The following is a 17,545-nucleotide window of genomic DNA, read 5'->3' on the forward strand; positions in this document are numbered from 1 at the left end:
AAGGAATCACTTTTTCTATAGAATAATAACCGGGGTCGTTATTCTATGAGATTCGAAGGGAGTCATCTTTAGGGAGTCAGTATTTTACTTGGAGGGGTCAGTTTTTCTATAGAAAAATGACCGGGGGTCGTTTTTCTATAGAGTTTTCCAAGGGAGTCAGTTTTTTATAAGTGGAGTCAATATTTTACAGGAAAGGAGTCACATTTTCTATAGAATAATGGCCGGGGGGTCGTTATTCTATGGGGGTCGAAATACTTCATTACACCGGCAAAAACTGCCAAAAATGGTGGTGTTCCGAGAATTCCAAGATGGCATCAAAGATGACCGCCATTAGTTACCAAGTCCGTGAAAATTGTATGCAACAGTATGGGCGTTTTATAAACATAAAGCTAAATATTTGCACGGATATAATTTTATATTATAATGTTTCTCAAATAAAGCAGTGACCACTTCAAGGTGAAGGTCATGTCAAGGTCAAAATTCTTGAAGTATCCCAAAAATTGATAATTCCCCCTTATTTTTTTCAAATTTTAAATGTTTTTTACATTCACTTTGGTTAGAAATGTAATAGCGAAATTGCTAATTAATTGAATTGTTTTCATTAAAAGTTGAATTTTTGGTAGGGTATTCACATAATTTGGGAAAAAAATATTTTTCATGCCTGTACACGGAGTCCAGAATTGCTCCAAAACCGCTGTGATCATGGTAATTGAATGTTCAAATGATATAGATTAATTTCAAAGATAAAGCTAAATGTTGTCATGGATATTATTTATTTTTATGATATCAATTTGGCATACAATGTAAACCACTTCAAGGTTAATGTTAAGGTTGGTTCAAGCTCAAAATAAAAAAATTACACCGAATTAATATTTCTTTTATATTTCTCTTCTTTTGGAAGATTTCTTTATTATTTGTATACCCTTTCTTTTATAAGTTTACTTTTGATAAAAAGTATACGTGTTTAGTGAAAACACCAATTCATGATGTCCGAGATAAATCGCTGTGTCCATGATAGTTGATGTCTTATTAAGTTATAGCTGTAAGTTTAAATCCTGTTATTCAAAATACTTTGGTCATCTGTTGATTTTTTTAAATATCAACAGACACTTTAGAAAGGGTATTTAGAATTGTCGTCTGCTGTCTATTTCTGTTTTATTTTCTTGTCTAGAACAGAAACAACATCCAACAGAATTGAAATCCAACCACCCCTGCTTCAATGTGTTCCTACAGGCAATATTTTGCCTAAATTCTTTGACCACCTACTTAAATATCACTCTGTATTTCTTCATAAACTGCAATTGCATGCTATCGTGATGGGTTTTATAGTTTGCACCCTGACATTTGAATTTTGCCTCCACAAAATCTTCAGTTGTGCTTATGTAAAAGTCACCTCTTTCATCTGGTACTATAACTGATTAATACATTATAATATTCACAGTTTAATATGCTAAGAAATGTAACTAAGAAACACATATTGAGAAAAATGGTATGATTTATGCCATCTGTGAAATATTATTTTCCTTTCCTTCACTTTAAAAAGACGGTTGGATGAGAGGGAGTTACCGGCATTGTAGGTTGTAGGTTGTTACTACCGTTTGCAGATCAAAATGGCCTATTTCCTTTTTTAATCGATAGAATTTTACCATTTACGCCACAAAAGCGGCGATGATAAAAAGCATTTTTGGACCTGGTCTATAAAGGTAACTTCGCCAAGGTTTCAATGATTTTTTCCGATACGATATGAGATTAATATACGCAACAATATACTTGAAGAAGAAAATGGCATTTCTTTACGATATCGTCAGCGTGTGCTATTTTTAGGCTGACGACATTTGCCAGACTATTATAACCATATATTGAGTTTCCACAAAGTTTAACAGGTGCTGAGACTGACATCACAAAATATAATTTCATGCGCAGTTCAAATAGTCTGCCTCGTTTATAAGTTTTGCCATATAGTCTAATAAAGATTGTTAAACTTACCTGAGAAGCTAATTAAACAAACGCTGGTCCGAGAAACAATCGTATGAGTTATACTGTGCATTATTCGAGGACCTGACATAACATGGAAAATAAGAAATATGAAATATCAATTAGAATGAACTTAAAAGTGATATGAGTTATGTCAGGTCTTATATTTAGGGTTATATTTAGGGTTTAAGTTTTAAGAATCTATTCTTTCAGATCATTTGCTATAGGTTCTACAGGACGTAATCGCTACGCGGAATTGCCACAGTAAAGTGAGAAGAAACAAATGACCACATTATACCTTTTTTAGGCTATTTTTATACTAAATTCGTTTTAGATATTCTGACGAATACTGAAAGATATAATGTAAAAAGTGTTTAAATGATGTGGGGAGTAGATGTTAACGAGTTTTGTTTAAACACACGTTTTCAACTGCTTTCATGTTATGTTAAGATAATGGATCCGTACTGGTAATGATTAACAGGTGCATTAACTTGATACAGTCCTGAAGTTAACATATTTTCGCACTGTGGTTCATCTTTAAACGACTTTTACCGTGTCATTGTTGTTTGTTTGTCGTTTTTCTCACATGTATTTGTCAATTTTGTATAAATTATGTCTTTTTGCCTCCAGCTGAAACAGAGACAAATTTCAAAGTGATAGCCATTACGCAAAACGATCGCAGAGAATTCATTTTAACAAATATGTTTCTAATTGAATCTCAAAGTATTGTGTAACGGTTATAAAACACAAAATAAAATTGTCGATACCAGTTTTTCTTGGGAGCTTCGAGTAAAAGGATTTGATCGGATAAAATTTAAGCTCCAACTCTTAAAAATATGGCCTTGCTGTCTGCATTCATAGAAGAATCATAGGGCAGAAGTAAAACCTAGCTGACTACATTTCTTCCAAACATTGTAAACTAAAGAATAAATGCAAAATCAAGAACTTTTACAAATGTAACTAAGTATTTTCAAAGCTGTCTAAACATTCATTCTTCAGGTTAAATTCATTTTAAACAGCAAGAAATGGCTAATCAAATAAAACATTTCCGTTTTTGTACGACAGATCAATCATTATGATAATAAGTCTTGATAAAAACAGTTTACTTTTCTTGTAAAAAAGAAATATAATGAACAAAGTCCGGTCCTAGTGGGGCTTGAACCTACGCCCTCCTGAAAAATTAGTTTAAGTAATCTCATGGTAGGAATTGAATACTCTTCAAAAAAGGAGTACATTAGTACGGGTACGTCAATTTTCCTGACCATCGTATTAGATAAGGAACATGACTAGACAATAATCATTAACAGTCCGGTTTATAGCGGGGTTCGAGCCCAAAATTTCCCTCATACCGGCAAGAAAATCGCCCAATCTGATCAGTGTTCATACATGATATGAGTGGGGGTTGCATATCGAAATAAAGATGTTGTGTTTGTTACCTTTATATTTTAGCTGATATTACGTCCCTGAATGTGTATTAGCTCTTCTTTAGAAACATATATAAACGGTTATGGCACGCCAATTGACCAATAATAACGTGAACCCAGGTTCACGGTCGAAAAACAATAGATTAACAATAGATAAACTAGGGTTTTCGAACGTAAACCCAGTATTTCTTTTAATACCCATACTTTCGAGCGAAAACACGCCCGTGAACCCAGGTTTCAACTAGGTTTTTCAACTGAACTTTAAATTGCGGCCGTTATTCTAAGTTCACGAGCGTGAACCTATGTTTACGGGAGTTAACGAGTTTACGTTTACGACCGTGAACATTAGTTTAAGACCGTAAACATAGGTTCACGCTCATGAACATGGGATAATGACCAAAAGTCATGGTTTTGTTCGAGAAACCAAGTTTTTTTAACGTAAACATAGGTTCACGTTTGTAAACTAAGTTCATGGTCGTAAACTTAGGTTCACGTCCGTAAACAATGGTTCTCGGTAATCAAATTACGTCGTAAACGTAATAGGCTAACATAGAAGAAACTTAACTCTGTACTTATACAAACCAGGGTTGTTAATAATTACTTGCAAAAGTAATGCATTAAATTAGCATTACTTAGAAAATATCGGCATTAAATTAGCATTCGCATTACTCATTTTTGTCAAAATAATGCTTTAAATTAGCATTTCATAGGGTGCATTAGCATTAGCATTACTTTTTATGAATCACTGCATGTTATAATCGAATCACTATTTGTTTGTTGTTTGTTTTCCATTTAATCAATTTAGTTGTTTATTAGTCTCCTACTGGTTGAAAACCAGTTTCGGGGACTATAGGAATACGCTTTTCCGTCATTCCGTCATTCTGTCATTCCGTCCGTCCGCAATTTCGTGTCCGCTCCATAACTCTTTTATCCATGAAGGGATTTTAATATTACTTGACAAAAAATGTTCTCCATGATGAGACGACGTGTCATGCGCAAAACCCGGACCCCTAGCTTAAAGGTCAAGGTCACAATTGGAGGTCAAAGGTCAACAGGACTTTTTATTGTCCGGTCCATACCTCTCCCATCCATGAAGGGATTTTAATATCACTTGGCACAATTGTACCTCGTAATAAGATGATATGTCATGCACAACTTTCAGACCCCTAGCTCAAAGGTCAAGGTCACATTTAGCAGTCATATGTTAACATGTCATGAACAGGGTCTGTTTACTGTCCGGTCCGTAACTGTGTCATTCATTAAGGGATTTCAATATTACTTAGCACAGATGTTTCCCATGATGAGACAACATGTCATCTGCAAATCCCGGAGCCCTTGCTCAAAGGTCAAGGTCACAATTTGAGGTCAAACTTCAACAGGGCTTTTTTTTCCTGTCCGGTCCATAACTCTCTCATCTATGAAGGGATTTTAATATCAGTTGGCACAATTGTACCTCATAAAAAGACGATATGTCGTGCAAAACTTTCAGACCCCTAGCTCAAAGGTCAAGGTCACACTTAGCAGTCATATGTTAACATGTCATGAACAGGGTCTGTTTCCTGTCCGGTCCGTAACTGTGTCATTCATTAAGGGATTTCAATATTACTTAGCACAAGTGTTCCCCATGATGAGACAACATGTCATGTGGAAATCCTGGAGCCCTTGCTCAAAGGTCACCATTGGGGGTCAAATGTCAATAGGGCTTTTTTCCTGTCTGGTCCATAACTCTGCCATCCATGAAGGGATTTTGATATTACTTGGCACAAATGTTCCCTATGATGAGGCAACATGTCAGGCGCAAAACCCAGACCCCTAGCTCAAAGGTCAAGGTCACAATTGGAGGCCAAAGGTCAATAGGGTTTTTTTCTTGTCCGGTCCAGAACTTTGTCATCTGTCAAGGGATTACAATATTACTTGGCATAAATGTTCCCCCATGATAAGACGACGTGTCATGCGCAACACCCAGAACCCTAGCTTTAAGGTCAAGGTCACACTTTGAGATCAAAGGTCAACAGGATTTTTTTCCTGTCCGGTCTATAACTTTGTCATGCAAAACAGGATTTTAATATCAGTTGGCACAAACATTTCCCTGGATGAGATAACATGTTGTGCGCAAAGCCCCGGCTCTAGGTCTAAGGTCAAGGTCATACTCAGAGGTTAAAGGTCAAATTCAAGAATGACTTTGTCCGGAGCATTTCTTTCTTCTTCATGCATGGAGGGATTTTAATGTAACTTGGCAGAAATGTTCACCACTATGAGGTACAATTTTTTTAGAATTATGTCCCTTTGTTGTTATCATAAATAGATTATATTGTAACTTTTTTATTACTGGCCTTAGGGAAAAATTGAGACCATTTTTCTGTGGTACAACATGCACGGTACATCCAAATTTTAGGTGTATTTTGATCTATCTCTACCTGGTAAAGAGTTTCTTGTGGACTTACATTTTATAGATTTTTTTTTACTTTTTTTAGGGTTAATTTCACTTTGTTGTTACTATAAATAACTTTTATGATAACATTTGTATGATCGGCTAAAAAATTCCAAATGAAAACAACTGACCGTTTTATATATGCAAATTTCAATCCAAGTGCTTTGTTATATTATTTTGTGTATATAGTACAATATTGTTTATACATCATTGACAGATATCAGTTCATTATGTTATACTGCAGTAGAGAAAATTAGGTGCCTTCCAGTAGGGGACTTTGTATTGCATGGCAATACTTCATTCACTTGTTTCATAGCAGCAACACATGACAATCATTTGTAATGAAGCAAATCTACCAACTAGGGATTATATATTACATTTGTATGAAATACTTTAAATGATTCAACAGCACCATAAGAAACACATCATTTAAATTCTTCACTATTTTTGTATATGTCTATGTCTCCAGTGCTTGATATTGTGAATGTATTATAGTTTATTATTGATGCATTTTATGAACATGAGCTGCTCAAAGATTTGAGCGTTTTGTCTGCTTTACAGTATTTACCTAGGTAATCTACAGTTAAATACACGTATGACTTTCTTATATTATATCTGAATTTTTCTTTTACCATTGCCATTACTTTATAAAAACACTTATGTTGAAAGTCAAGTACCTATTTAATGACTCCCTAACAGCCTAATTTGACATGACATGTAAAAGCTAGCTGCCTAAATGGTCTTTAACATCACTATCAGTGGCATACTGTTAATTGATAAAAAAGTGTCAAAAGATAACAATGATTCTATTTGATATTTTGGTGGTTTGCGCATGACACTCTGTTTCACTGAGGTTAACATTCATGCCAAATATAAACGAGATTGCTCCATGTATGTCAAGGTTATGGTCAGGACAAACAAATCCAGACGGACGCACAGACGTACACTTAACAACCATTTGGGCAACTATGTCTTCGCTTCTGCAAGCGGGCTCGAAAAAACCTTGCAATTCCAATAAATATACTAGTTAAAATCGAACACACAAACATATCACACCATTTTTGGCAAAAGCTGTACTGAAAAAAATCATGTGACTAGAATCAATTGGAAGAATAACATCAATGCAAAGCTAAAATCAAATACAACTGACAAAAAATGCACCAGTTGTCGTCAGCTAATATTAAGAATATTTTTTTTTTATTCTGACAAAATAATAATACTGCAAAATCATACATCACCAAAATATTATTTTAAACTGTAAGTATAAAATAGACTCAAAGGCAAGCAAGAACATTTTGTGCAGTTATACAATCAATACATTACTATGAAAATATTTTTTACTGGAAGCACAACATGACAATTCTGAATGTCTTTATCAATGTCATGGGTATGTACGGATAATCTCACATCATTATTTCGCTGCTACTGGTGGAAGATTTCTGTTGTATTTAAAATCAAGAAGAAAATCTAACCAACTGTCTGGGATGAAGAAACGAATTCTTATCAACCAATGAAATGAAAATAAAAGCTGTGTAAGTTTAATCATGTATAATAAATACTGTGTAATCATCAGGTAGGGCACAATGCTCGCTCTATATATTATATCATATGTAAATTTAAAGATATTTTGATGTAATGATTAATATATATATCACATTTTCCAATCTCTTAATTATTATTATTACTGTTACGGTCAAACGGTAACGGCAAATTTCAGAAATTAAAAAACAGCCACTCGGCGACAGTAAACTTGTCTAATTAATCAATATATAATATAAAAACATTTTTAAATTTACAGATGATCTGTTAATTAACCTTTAGCATGCTAGATAAACTGTCGTCTGCTGGGAATGTCGTCTGCTTAAATTGTAAAGTTCATTCAATTTGCTCCAAAATTGGAAGAAATATTGTCAGAGTAGCAAACAGCTTGGAACCTGATCAGACGTCAATTTGGTTCCAAGCTGTTTGCAAAGGCTGTTAAATTCGCCTGCAGCAGGCTAAGGTTTAATATATATGTAGAACGAGAATTGTGCACTAACTGGTCATTAGTATTCATGAGATACTTGTTGCCATGGATTCCTGGTGGAGTCAATCCACGAAGTTTCAACAAACAACAATAGAGTAAAATTTCCATACATTTTACGTTTAAAAGTTGAAAACAAGTGTCCATATAGCTGTTCTGACCAGGGCTCCAGAATAGCTAGACCCATTTCAGAGAACAAACTGATCATTAGTATTCATAAGATACTTGTTTCCATGGATTCCTGGTGGAATCAATCCACGAAGTTTCAATGAACTACAACAGAGTAACATTTTCATACATTTTACGTTTGAAAGTTGAAAACAATTGTCCATATAGCTGTTCTGACCAGGGCTCCAGAATAGTTAGACCCATTTCAGAGAACAAATCCTTACCTCATTTTAAAGCGGCATGCTTCCAGATCGTTCAACAGCAACAAAAAAAATCGAAATCTTGAAATAAATGCTATGTTTCTCAAGGGGGCTTTAAAACTTAATTACTGACAAACATTAAGTTACGGAAACACATGAGAATTTGCTGTTTTTACTACTTTTTACGATGAAAATCGAAAAGCGTATATCACGCTTTCACTCAAGGTTAACTGTCTCGATTATAAACATCTATATTTTGAAGTCATTATTCACTACTTCAGCTATAGCGCTATTGGTTACGATGACGGGGAAATGTCTTTATTGCCGCAGCGGTCCAGGGTTCAATTCACGGAATCACACGGAAGCACAGACGGACCGACGGACGTGACAGACAGATGGCTCCCACGCTGGTTCCTTAACTATAATTAGGCCTTTTTTGGCACCATTTTACCTGACTAGTCTAAAAGCCAACACACGTGACTTTGTGTTTCCTCATTAGATCAATATATTTGACGTCTTTTTTATAAAATACAATGCATTAAAGTGATTTACTTCAATAACACGCCTGGTAAACAACAGAGCTACCTCTTTCAGAGGTATATAGCAAATCGCTCTGTCGCAACTTCTGAGCTAGTGCATGTCGTGATAAAAGAATGTTAACAAAGGGAGAACGTAAAGTTTGCTGATTTCTCCTTGATAATTTTACTCCCAAACCATTTTCTGTACATTTTTTATTTCTAAATGCATTTTATACTTTACAGCTATCTCACGCCTACTTAGTTTGCTTCTTAATATCCGTTAAAATGCAAATATTTGACAATGAAAGTGCTTTCATGACGAAGCAACCAAATTCACTGCTAAATCAGCTTGCTGGTAAATACTGTCACGACCACAAATCAAGAATAAATTAGCAAACTTCAAGTTCTCTGTAAAGATAAATCATATCTACATCGCCTACCATTCCCCTATTTTTGATATTCGATACGATGATTGTAACAAGAGGGTCATGACGACCCTGGATCGCTCACCAGAGTAATATGAGCTACATGTTTCAAATGTCAAACTGATGATTTTTAGAAATATTTTGGAAAATTTTCCGATGTACAATCAAGTAACCCCTGGGGCGGGGCCAATTTTAACCCGGGGGTCATGATTTGAACAAAGTTTGTAGAAGTCTACTAGGCAATGTTACATATCGAATATCTAAGATCTAGGCCTTCAGGTTTATTTAAAGCAAATTTATGAAGATTTCCCTATGTACAATCAAATACCCCTTGGGGCTGGGTCAATTTGACCCTAGGGGGTCAAGATTTGAACAAATTTTGTAGAGGTCCACTAGGCAATGCTACATGTCAAATATCTAAGCTCTATGCCTTCTCGTTTATTTTTAGAAAATTTTTAAGATTTTTCTATGTACAGTCAAGTAACCCCAAGGGGCGGGGCCGATTTGACCCCGGGGTCATGATTTGAACAAATTTTGTAGAAATCTACTAGGCAATGCTACATGTCAAATATCTAAGATCTAGCCCTTCTGGTTTATTTTTAGAAAATTTTTGAAGATTTTCCTAAGTAAAATCAAGTGACCCCTGTGGCGGGGTCAATTTTGACCCTGGGGGTCATGATTTGAACAAATATTGTAGAGGTCCACTAGGCAATGCTACATGTCAAATATCTAAGCTCTATGCCTTCTGGTTTATTTTAAGAAATTTTTTGAAGATTTTCATATGTAAAATCAAGTGACCCCTAGGGCGGGGTCAATTTTGAACCCGGGGTCATGATTTGAACAACTTTAGTAGAGGTCCACTAGGCAATGCTACATGTCAAATATCTAAGCTCTAGGGCTTCTGCTTTTTGAGAAGAAGATTTTTTAAGATTTTCCTATGTAAAATCAAGTGACCACTGGGGCGGGGTCAATTTTGACCCCGGGGTCATGATTTGAACAACTTTAATAGAGGTCTACTAGGTAATGCTACATGTCAAATATCTAAGGTCTAGGGATTCTGGTTTTCGAGAAGAAGATTTTATAAGATTTTTCTATGTAAAATCAATTGACCCCTGGGGCAAGGTCAATTTTGATCCCGGGGTCATAGTTTGAACAAATTTGTTTAGAGGTCTACTAGGCAATGCTTCACACCAAATATCTAAGCTCTAGGGCTTCTGGTTTTTGAGAAGAAGATTTTTAAAGTTTTTCCTTTCGTTTGCCATGGCAACCAGAGTTCTGCATGGAATTCAATTCATTGAATAAATTTTGTAGAGCTTCACCCAAGGAACATTCCTGTAAAGTTTGGATGAAATTTGCCTAGCGGTTTATGAGGAGATGTCGTTCGAAGTAAAAGTTTACGGACAACGGACGACGGACGCCGGACGGTGAGTGATCCTAATAGCTCACCCTGAGCCTTTGGCTCTGGTGAGCTAAAAATGCAAAAAGTATTATGACACCAACTTTTGTTGACTTTCTTTTATAAGACATGCACTAACTCGGAAGTTGCGACAGAGCGATTTACCGTATACCTCTGACAGAGGTAGCTCTGTTGTTTACCAGGCGTGAATAAGCAACTACGTTTTGTAAACTTATATATTCTCTTCTGATGTATACAAAATTTCATTTTGGAATGTTTTTTTTTAACTAGCCAGTCCGCCACTCTGGTTGTCCTTATCATTCGAGCTTGCCAATCTAGTTTTTGTACAGTTGGGTTACAAGGACGATTTTCTGAACTTGTTTCAGCCGGACTACAAATTGTATCAAACAAATTTGACAAATCAAGTAATTATAACTAGATGCCCACGGGCAACATGTCGAGCCCGCCAGCTGTCAAAAGGACTGGGAGTTGCACATGACACTCCTTGTCTCATTGAGGCATACATTTATGCCAAATAAAAAAGAGATTGCAAAAAGTTACAATAAGTTATTTAAAGTAGCAACAAAGGGACGTAAATCTTAAAAAAAAATCTAACTCCACACGAAAATCCTCACCAGTAGAGATAGGTCAAAAAACACCTGAAAATTGGATGTCACATGCATATTGTACTACTGAAAAGTGGTCTTGATTTTTCCCTACGACCAGTAATAAAAAAGTTACGAATAGAAGTCATTTATAGTAACAACAAAGGAAGTTAATTCTAGGATTTTGCGCTTGACACTTTGTCTCATGATGATGAACAATTGTGCCAAGTTACTTCAAAATCCCTCTATGCATCAAAAAGATATGCTCCAGACAAAGTCATTCTTGTATCTGACTTTTGACCTCTAAGTGTGACCTTGACCTTAGACTTAGGGACCCGGTTCTTGGGCTTGACACTCCATCTCATGGTGGTGAACATTTGTGCCAAGTTACATCAAAATCCCTCCATCCATAAGGAAGAAATGCTCCGTACAAAGTTGTCATTCTTGTATCCTTTGACCTCTAAGTGTGACCTTGACCTTAGACCTCCATGCATGAAGAAGAAATGCTCCGGACAGTCATTTTTTGAATTTGACCTTTGACCTGTAAGTGTGACCTTGACCTTTGAGATAGGAACCTGGGGTTTGCGCACGCACGGACGCACGCACATACACTGAACAGCCATTTGGACAACTATGTCTTCGCTTCCGCAAGCGGGCTCGACAAATATTATTTGTATCAGTTTCCTGTGTGATGTCTCTAATGACATGTTAATAGGGTGCAATCAACAATTTCCTGCTTGGCAGGTGGTCGTATATTGAAATTTCAGACCAAAATTTATATTTTTTTCTCAATTTTAACCAGACTGACTTTTTTCATTTTTTCACTTCAAGAATTAGTCTGAAAAGTCAACAGAGCTGTCTGTAAGACAGCGCACTCCACTACTCGGTGATTTGACAGTAAAATAAATTTATGTCTCAATAAGTGACTTCTATTTTAAAAGAAATAACAAGAGGGCCTTGATGGCCCTATATATCGCTCACCTGAGTTTAGTTATTTGCTTAAGCTTCACTAACAAAAACTAGTGACTATGTCATGGTAAAGATTATTCAAGACAAGAGCTCGTAGAACACGAAATGCCCCCCCCCCCTCACCCCCCAACCCCCACTTGCATTCAGTAATTGCACAAGGAACAAAAATTATTTGGTCATTGTATACAAAAGTTCTACTATTCTGGGTCAATGTGACCTTGACCTTTGACCTACTGACCTCAAAATTAATAGGGGTCATCTGCTGGTCATGATCAGCCTCCCTATTAAGTATCTTCATCTTAATCCAAGCATTCTCAAGTTATTGTCCTGAAACGGTTTAACTGTTCTGGGTCACTCTGACCTTGACTTTTAACCTACTGACCTCAAAATCAATAGGGGTCATCTGCTGTCATGACCAATGTCCCTATCAAGTTTCATGATCCTAGGCGCAAGCATTCTTAAGTTATCATCCGGAAACCGTTTAAATATTCCAGGTCACTGTGACCTTGACCTTTGACCTAATTGCCTAAAATCAATAGGGGTCATGTGCTGGTCATGACCAACCTCCCTATCAACTTTCATGATCCAGGGCTCAAACGTTCTTGACTTATCATCCGGAAACCAATTGATCTACATACCGACCGACTGACCGACATCTGCAAAACAATAATCCGCTCCTTCTTCGAAGTGGGGGCATAATAACTGCTGAAATCTGTTTAGAAATTAAACTGTTGGTCCAAATTTCTTTGCTGTAGCTTCAAAAACAAGAAAGTAGTTCAGTAGTTCAGGGTTAAGAATACTGAAGATGATTATTGAAATCAGTATCAAAAGTAATAAACTGGTCCAAATCTCTATTCTGTATCTTCAAAAACAAGAGAGTAGGTCAGTTGGTCATGATTAAGACAATTCAAAATAAATATTGAAATCTGTATCAAACATTATGCTTGTGGTCCAAATTTCTTTGCCACTGCTTCAAAAACATGCAGGTCTACGTAAGACAAGGGACCACCCGGACGTGGCCTATATTGACCACAGGGTCATAATTTGAACAATTTTGGCAGAGAACTACTAGAACATAAAATATACTAAATATCTAAGCTCTTTGGCCTACTGGTTTAAGACAAGAATTTTTCTGAAGGTTTTCCCTGTAAAAGTCTATCTAAACCATGTGCTCCCCAGGGCGGGCCATATTTGACCCCAGGGGGGATAATTTTAATAATCTTGATAGAGGACCACCAGATAATGCTAGATACCAAATATCAAAGCCCTGGGCCCTGTAGTTTTGGACAAGAAGATTATCAAAGTTTTTAACTATGTTAGTCTTTATAAACCATGTGACCCCAGGGCAAGGTCATATTTGACCCTAGGGGGATAATTTGAAAAAACTTGGTAGAGGACCATTAGATGATGCTACATATCAAATATGAAAGCCCTAGGCCCAGTGGTTTAGGACAAGAAGCTTTTCAAAAATTTTCCCTATATAAGTCTATATAAACGATGAGACCCCCGGGGCGGGGCCATATTTGACCCTAGGAGGAAAATTTGAAATAAAAATTGGAGTTAAAACCAGAGTTCTGTACGGAACTAAATTTTTTAACAATTTTTAAATAAGACCATCCAAGGAACATCCCTGAAATTTCATCAAAATTGGCCTGGTGGATTAGGAGAATATGCTGTTTAAAGGAAAGTGTGGACTGACGCCGAACGCGAAAACGGACACCAGACAGACAACGGACGGTGGGCGATCACAATAGCTCTCCATCAGCCTTTGGCTCAGGTGAGCTAAAAAGCTGGAAATGTTGCTATATGACCTAAATTGTGCCAGTGTGACTGTAAACCCAACAAGATTAAAGGAATTTAAAAGCGGTCATCCTAGAAATATTTCTTTCATTTATTTTAAAATTGACCAAGTGATTTCTCATGAGGTTTCTCAGGCCATTATAGCAATCAAACTTTTGCACAGATCACTTAGATTCGAAAGAATTGGCAAGAGGTTTACTCAAGAAACATTTCTTGGAAATCTTGTCAAAATTGGCTTGGTAGTTTATGACGAAACTCATGTTCTTAAAAGATTTGTGGAAGAAAGAAATCAACAAAAAAGACAATGATAGTATCTGATACTATTAAGTTTACATTTTACGAGTAAAATATACAGATAAATTTCTTACAATTTGTTCTGTGTGACAAACAATATAACTTTTTTACATAACTCACAGACTACAACAGTATTTTCATAAATACATTGTACATGTATATACATTTTACTGCCATTTGTTCACTTCTAATTTTCCAAATATTTATTAAATAAACAATACTTTCTCGTTTAAAAGACCTTAGTAAATACATAAGAACCGTGCCATGGGAAAACCAATATAGTGGGTATGCGACCAGCATGGATCCAGACCTGCCTGCACATTCGCGCAGTCTGGTCTGGATCCATGCTGTTCGCTTTCAAAGCCTATTGCAATTAGAGAAACTGTTAGCGAACAACATGGATCCTAACCCGACTGCGCGGATGAGCAGGCTGGTCTGGATCCATGCTGGTCGCATACCCACTACGTTGGTTTTCCCATGGCGCGGCTCATAAATGTATCTTTCAATGAAGGGTTAAAATACTGTTTGTAATAATGTAACAGTAAATATATCTGTATTAACTGTATTAGCAAAACTGAAGGTAGTTAATCAACAAGCTTAACATTTCCCAGTTCATCTGTCTGTTGTTGCACTAACATGCTTTTTTTATCCACATATCATCCATTTTATTATGGTACCCTTCTCCTGAGAGAAATTGTACTCAGTAGCTTACATATATGAATGTTTGCAGCATTGTTTCTTGTACGTATATTGCGAGACTTTATATAGCAGCAAAAAGCAGCGTCGTATCTGTTCTCCTGTTCCAAACATTGTCCCAATAAATTCAGCGCTGTTTCTCTGTGTCTGAGGTTTGGATAAGTATCGATAGTAGTGGCAAGGTGTAAAAGGGCCCGCTGTTGATCTGCTCCTCTCTGAAGGTGTCTGTAAGTCTTGTACTGTAGGAAGTAAAGGTAAGGAAGTGAATCTACCACAGCCCAGTCCATCCAGCCATCATCTTCATCCCTCACTAGCAATTCTTGTTGTGGAGATCTAAACAGTTCGTATTGTAATTCTTGTGGGACACAGTTGATTTCACACCGCGAGAACTTAACACAAAAAGCTACAATATCTTTCATAAGTTCTTCATTGCCTGTATCACATTTACTGAAAAATCCTGGTTTTATGGTCACTACTCCAAGACTATGATAACAGGCACTGCACCCACACACAGGTGCAACAACATCTAAGTCATACTTTTCTTCAACATGACCAAGAACATTCTCTGTCCTTTTCATGTCTCCTGCACAGTATAATGCAGATGCAAATTTCAGCCGGCTAGATGACACATCGGAGTTCAATCCTGCTGAAAACCAAGCAAGTGCCATGTGGGATATGGAATTGCAAGCATCAATGTCTGTAGATGCCATCACAGATCCAAGGAAGGAGCAAAAATGCGGAGCTAAAAGTCTGCACACTGATTTCTGTAGTGTATCAGATTCTACTGCCCTGTATATTTTAACCAAAATGGAAATTGTGTTGAAAAGCAGAAAAGGCACTATTTCATTTCTAACAGGTCTGATTATTTTGGAATATAATCTTGAATAAACATTAAAGAAAAAATCATACATTAAAATTCCTACAGCCTTAGAAGACACATCAGCTGTGGGGTTATAATAAAAACCAGGTGGATACATGGGTAACATGGTCATCTTTTCCTGAAGTCTCTTGCCAAGGTCATCAATAGGAATATCCATTAATGCCCAAACTTCACATTTTATGATGGGTTCCAGGATTGCAAGAAGCTGTTGCTGGGCTGGATAAGAAATTTTCCCAGCCATCAAGTTGTTTTCAGGTATAATGAAATGTGGACAATTCATTTGTTTAACACAGTACTGCAATGACACCAAGCAACATTTTAAACAAGTAAATTGTTCTCCTGCCACTGATTTAAATTTGCAGTGTGTATACAATAAAACAAAACAGTTTTACACATGTAGCTAGAAATGGCATGTTCACACTGTGAACTGATAAATGTTTTAAGAATCATCTTCATCAAGATGTAACATCTTATTTGTGTGATGTTTAAACTAAACATCAGACATCTTTCGGCTTTTGAAGTAGATATTCTCCACTTAAGTTGTTGATTTCTACCATGCTTACTGCCTACTGGTACAACAAAGCACCCAGTAGTCTCACAGTATCTCTTTATTTCATCTGAGGGCCACTCTTCTATGCCTTGCTGTGATAACCAGAGCTGGGCTTCTTTAGGCCATGATTTACATTGATAGGCGAAAACTCCATCAATAGCTGAGAATACATTATATCCTGGATATGTATGTGCTGGACCATTTATAACATAACCTTCTCCAAATATGCCAATGTTGCAACTGTTTTTCATTAGTATTCTTCCTCTTCCATCTGTACAAAAATCTTCATGTTTCCTATGGCAATTACAGGTACAAGGAGAAGGTTCATCAGCTCTCAGAACTTGGAGAAGACAGTAGCCAGGTGAAGTGGATTCATCTTTGATCATTAGAAGATTTCTAATGCCTGGCTGCCAATCACTCCAATCCTGTATCACATTCACATTTTCAAAGCGGAGAAAATCCAAGTCTGACTTTAGTCCTGGAGTTGTTGTACCTTCCACTTGACTTCCAAAATAAAGTGAGATAAAGGAGCTTCCTGTTAGTATCTTATCCATCTTATGTATAGATTCAAACAACAACAACGTCCTTCTCCTCTTCAGTACTGTTCTCTCATTTACACCAATATCACTAAGTACTTCTGATAATTTCAATGATAAACTTTCTGAATGACCAGAAGCTTGAGACATTCTGAAATCATTTAAAATATAGCTCAATAACCCACAGATTATACATATAAATTTTCAGTCAACATTTAACACATTTATGATGCTAGACTTTGGACATGTTTTGTGGAAAGCAGACAAAGCAGTCATAATACAAAATATAATTTAATTACATTTATTACATTCATTTGTATTTTTTATTACATTCATTTGTATTTTTTTATTACATTCATTTGTATTTTTTGTTACATTCATTTGTTTTTTTATTACATTCATTTGTATTTTCTATTACATTCATTTGTTGTTGTTTTTATTACATTCATTTGTATTTTTTATTACATTCATTTGTTTTTATTACATTCATTTGTATTTTTTATTACATTCATTTTTAATTTATTACATTCATTTGTATTTTTTATTACATTCATTTGTATTTAACAACAGAAGAGGTTCTACATGAAGAAATACACCCGTGCGCCAATATAAATATAATTATAATATTTTAACAGGATTGAAGTATTTTCAATGAA

At 36.0% G+C, this 17,545-nt stretch overlaps 2 protein-coding genes across 2 annotated transcripts; both read right to left on the reverse strand.

Annotated features, from left to right (window-relative positions):
* Positions 1 to 14,706: 14,706 nt before the first annotated feature.
* LOC128551226 (uncharacterized) lies at positions 14,707 to 16,103 on the reverse strand. Its single transcript, XM_053531910.1, has one exon. The coding sequence runs from the start codon at positions 16,081 to 16,083 to the stop codon at positions 14,896 to 14,898; it is 1,188 nt and encodes a 395-aa protein (XP_053387885.1). The 5' UTR covers positions 16,084 to 16,103; the 3' UTR covers positions 14,707 to 14,895.
* Positions 16,103 to 17,039, reverse strand: LOC123542006 (uncharacterized). Its single transcript, XM_045327634.2, has one exon. The coding sequence runs from the start codon at positions 17,037 to 17,039 to the stop codon at positions 16,122 to 16,124; it is 918 nt and encodes a 305-aa protein (XP_045183569.2). The 3' UTR covers positions 16,103 to 16,121.
* Positions 17,040 to 17,545: the final 506 nt, after the last annotated feature.

The sequence above is a fragment of the Mercenaria mercenaria genome, chromosome 19, assembly GCF_021730395.1.
Source record: "Mercenaria mercenaria strain notata chromosome 19, MADL_Memer_1, whole genome shotgun sequence".
In the NCBI taxonomy this organism is placed as follows: domain Eukaryota; kingdom Metazoa; phylum Mollusca; class Bivalvia; order Venerida; family Veneridae; genus Mercenaria; species Mercenaria mercenaria.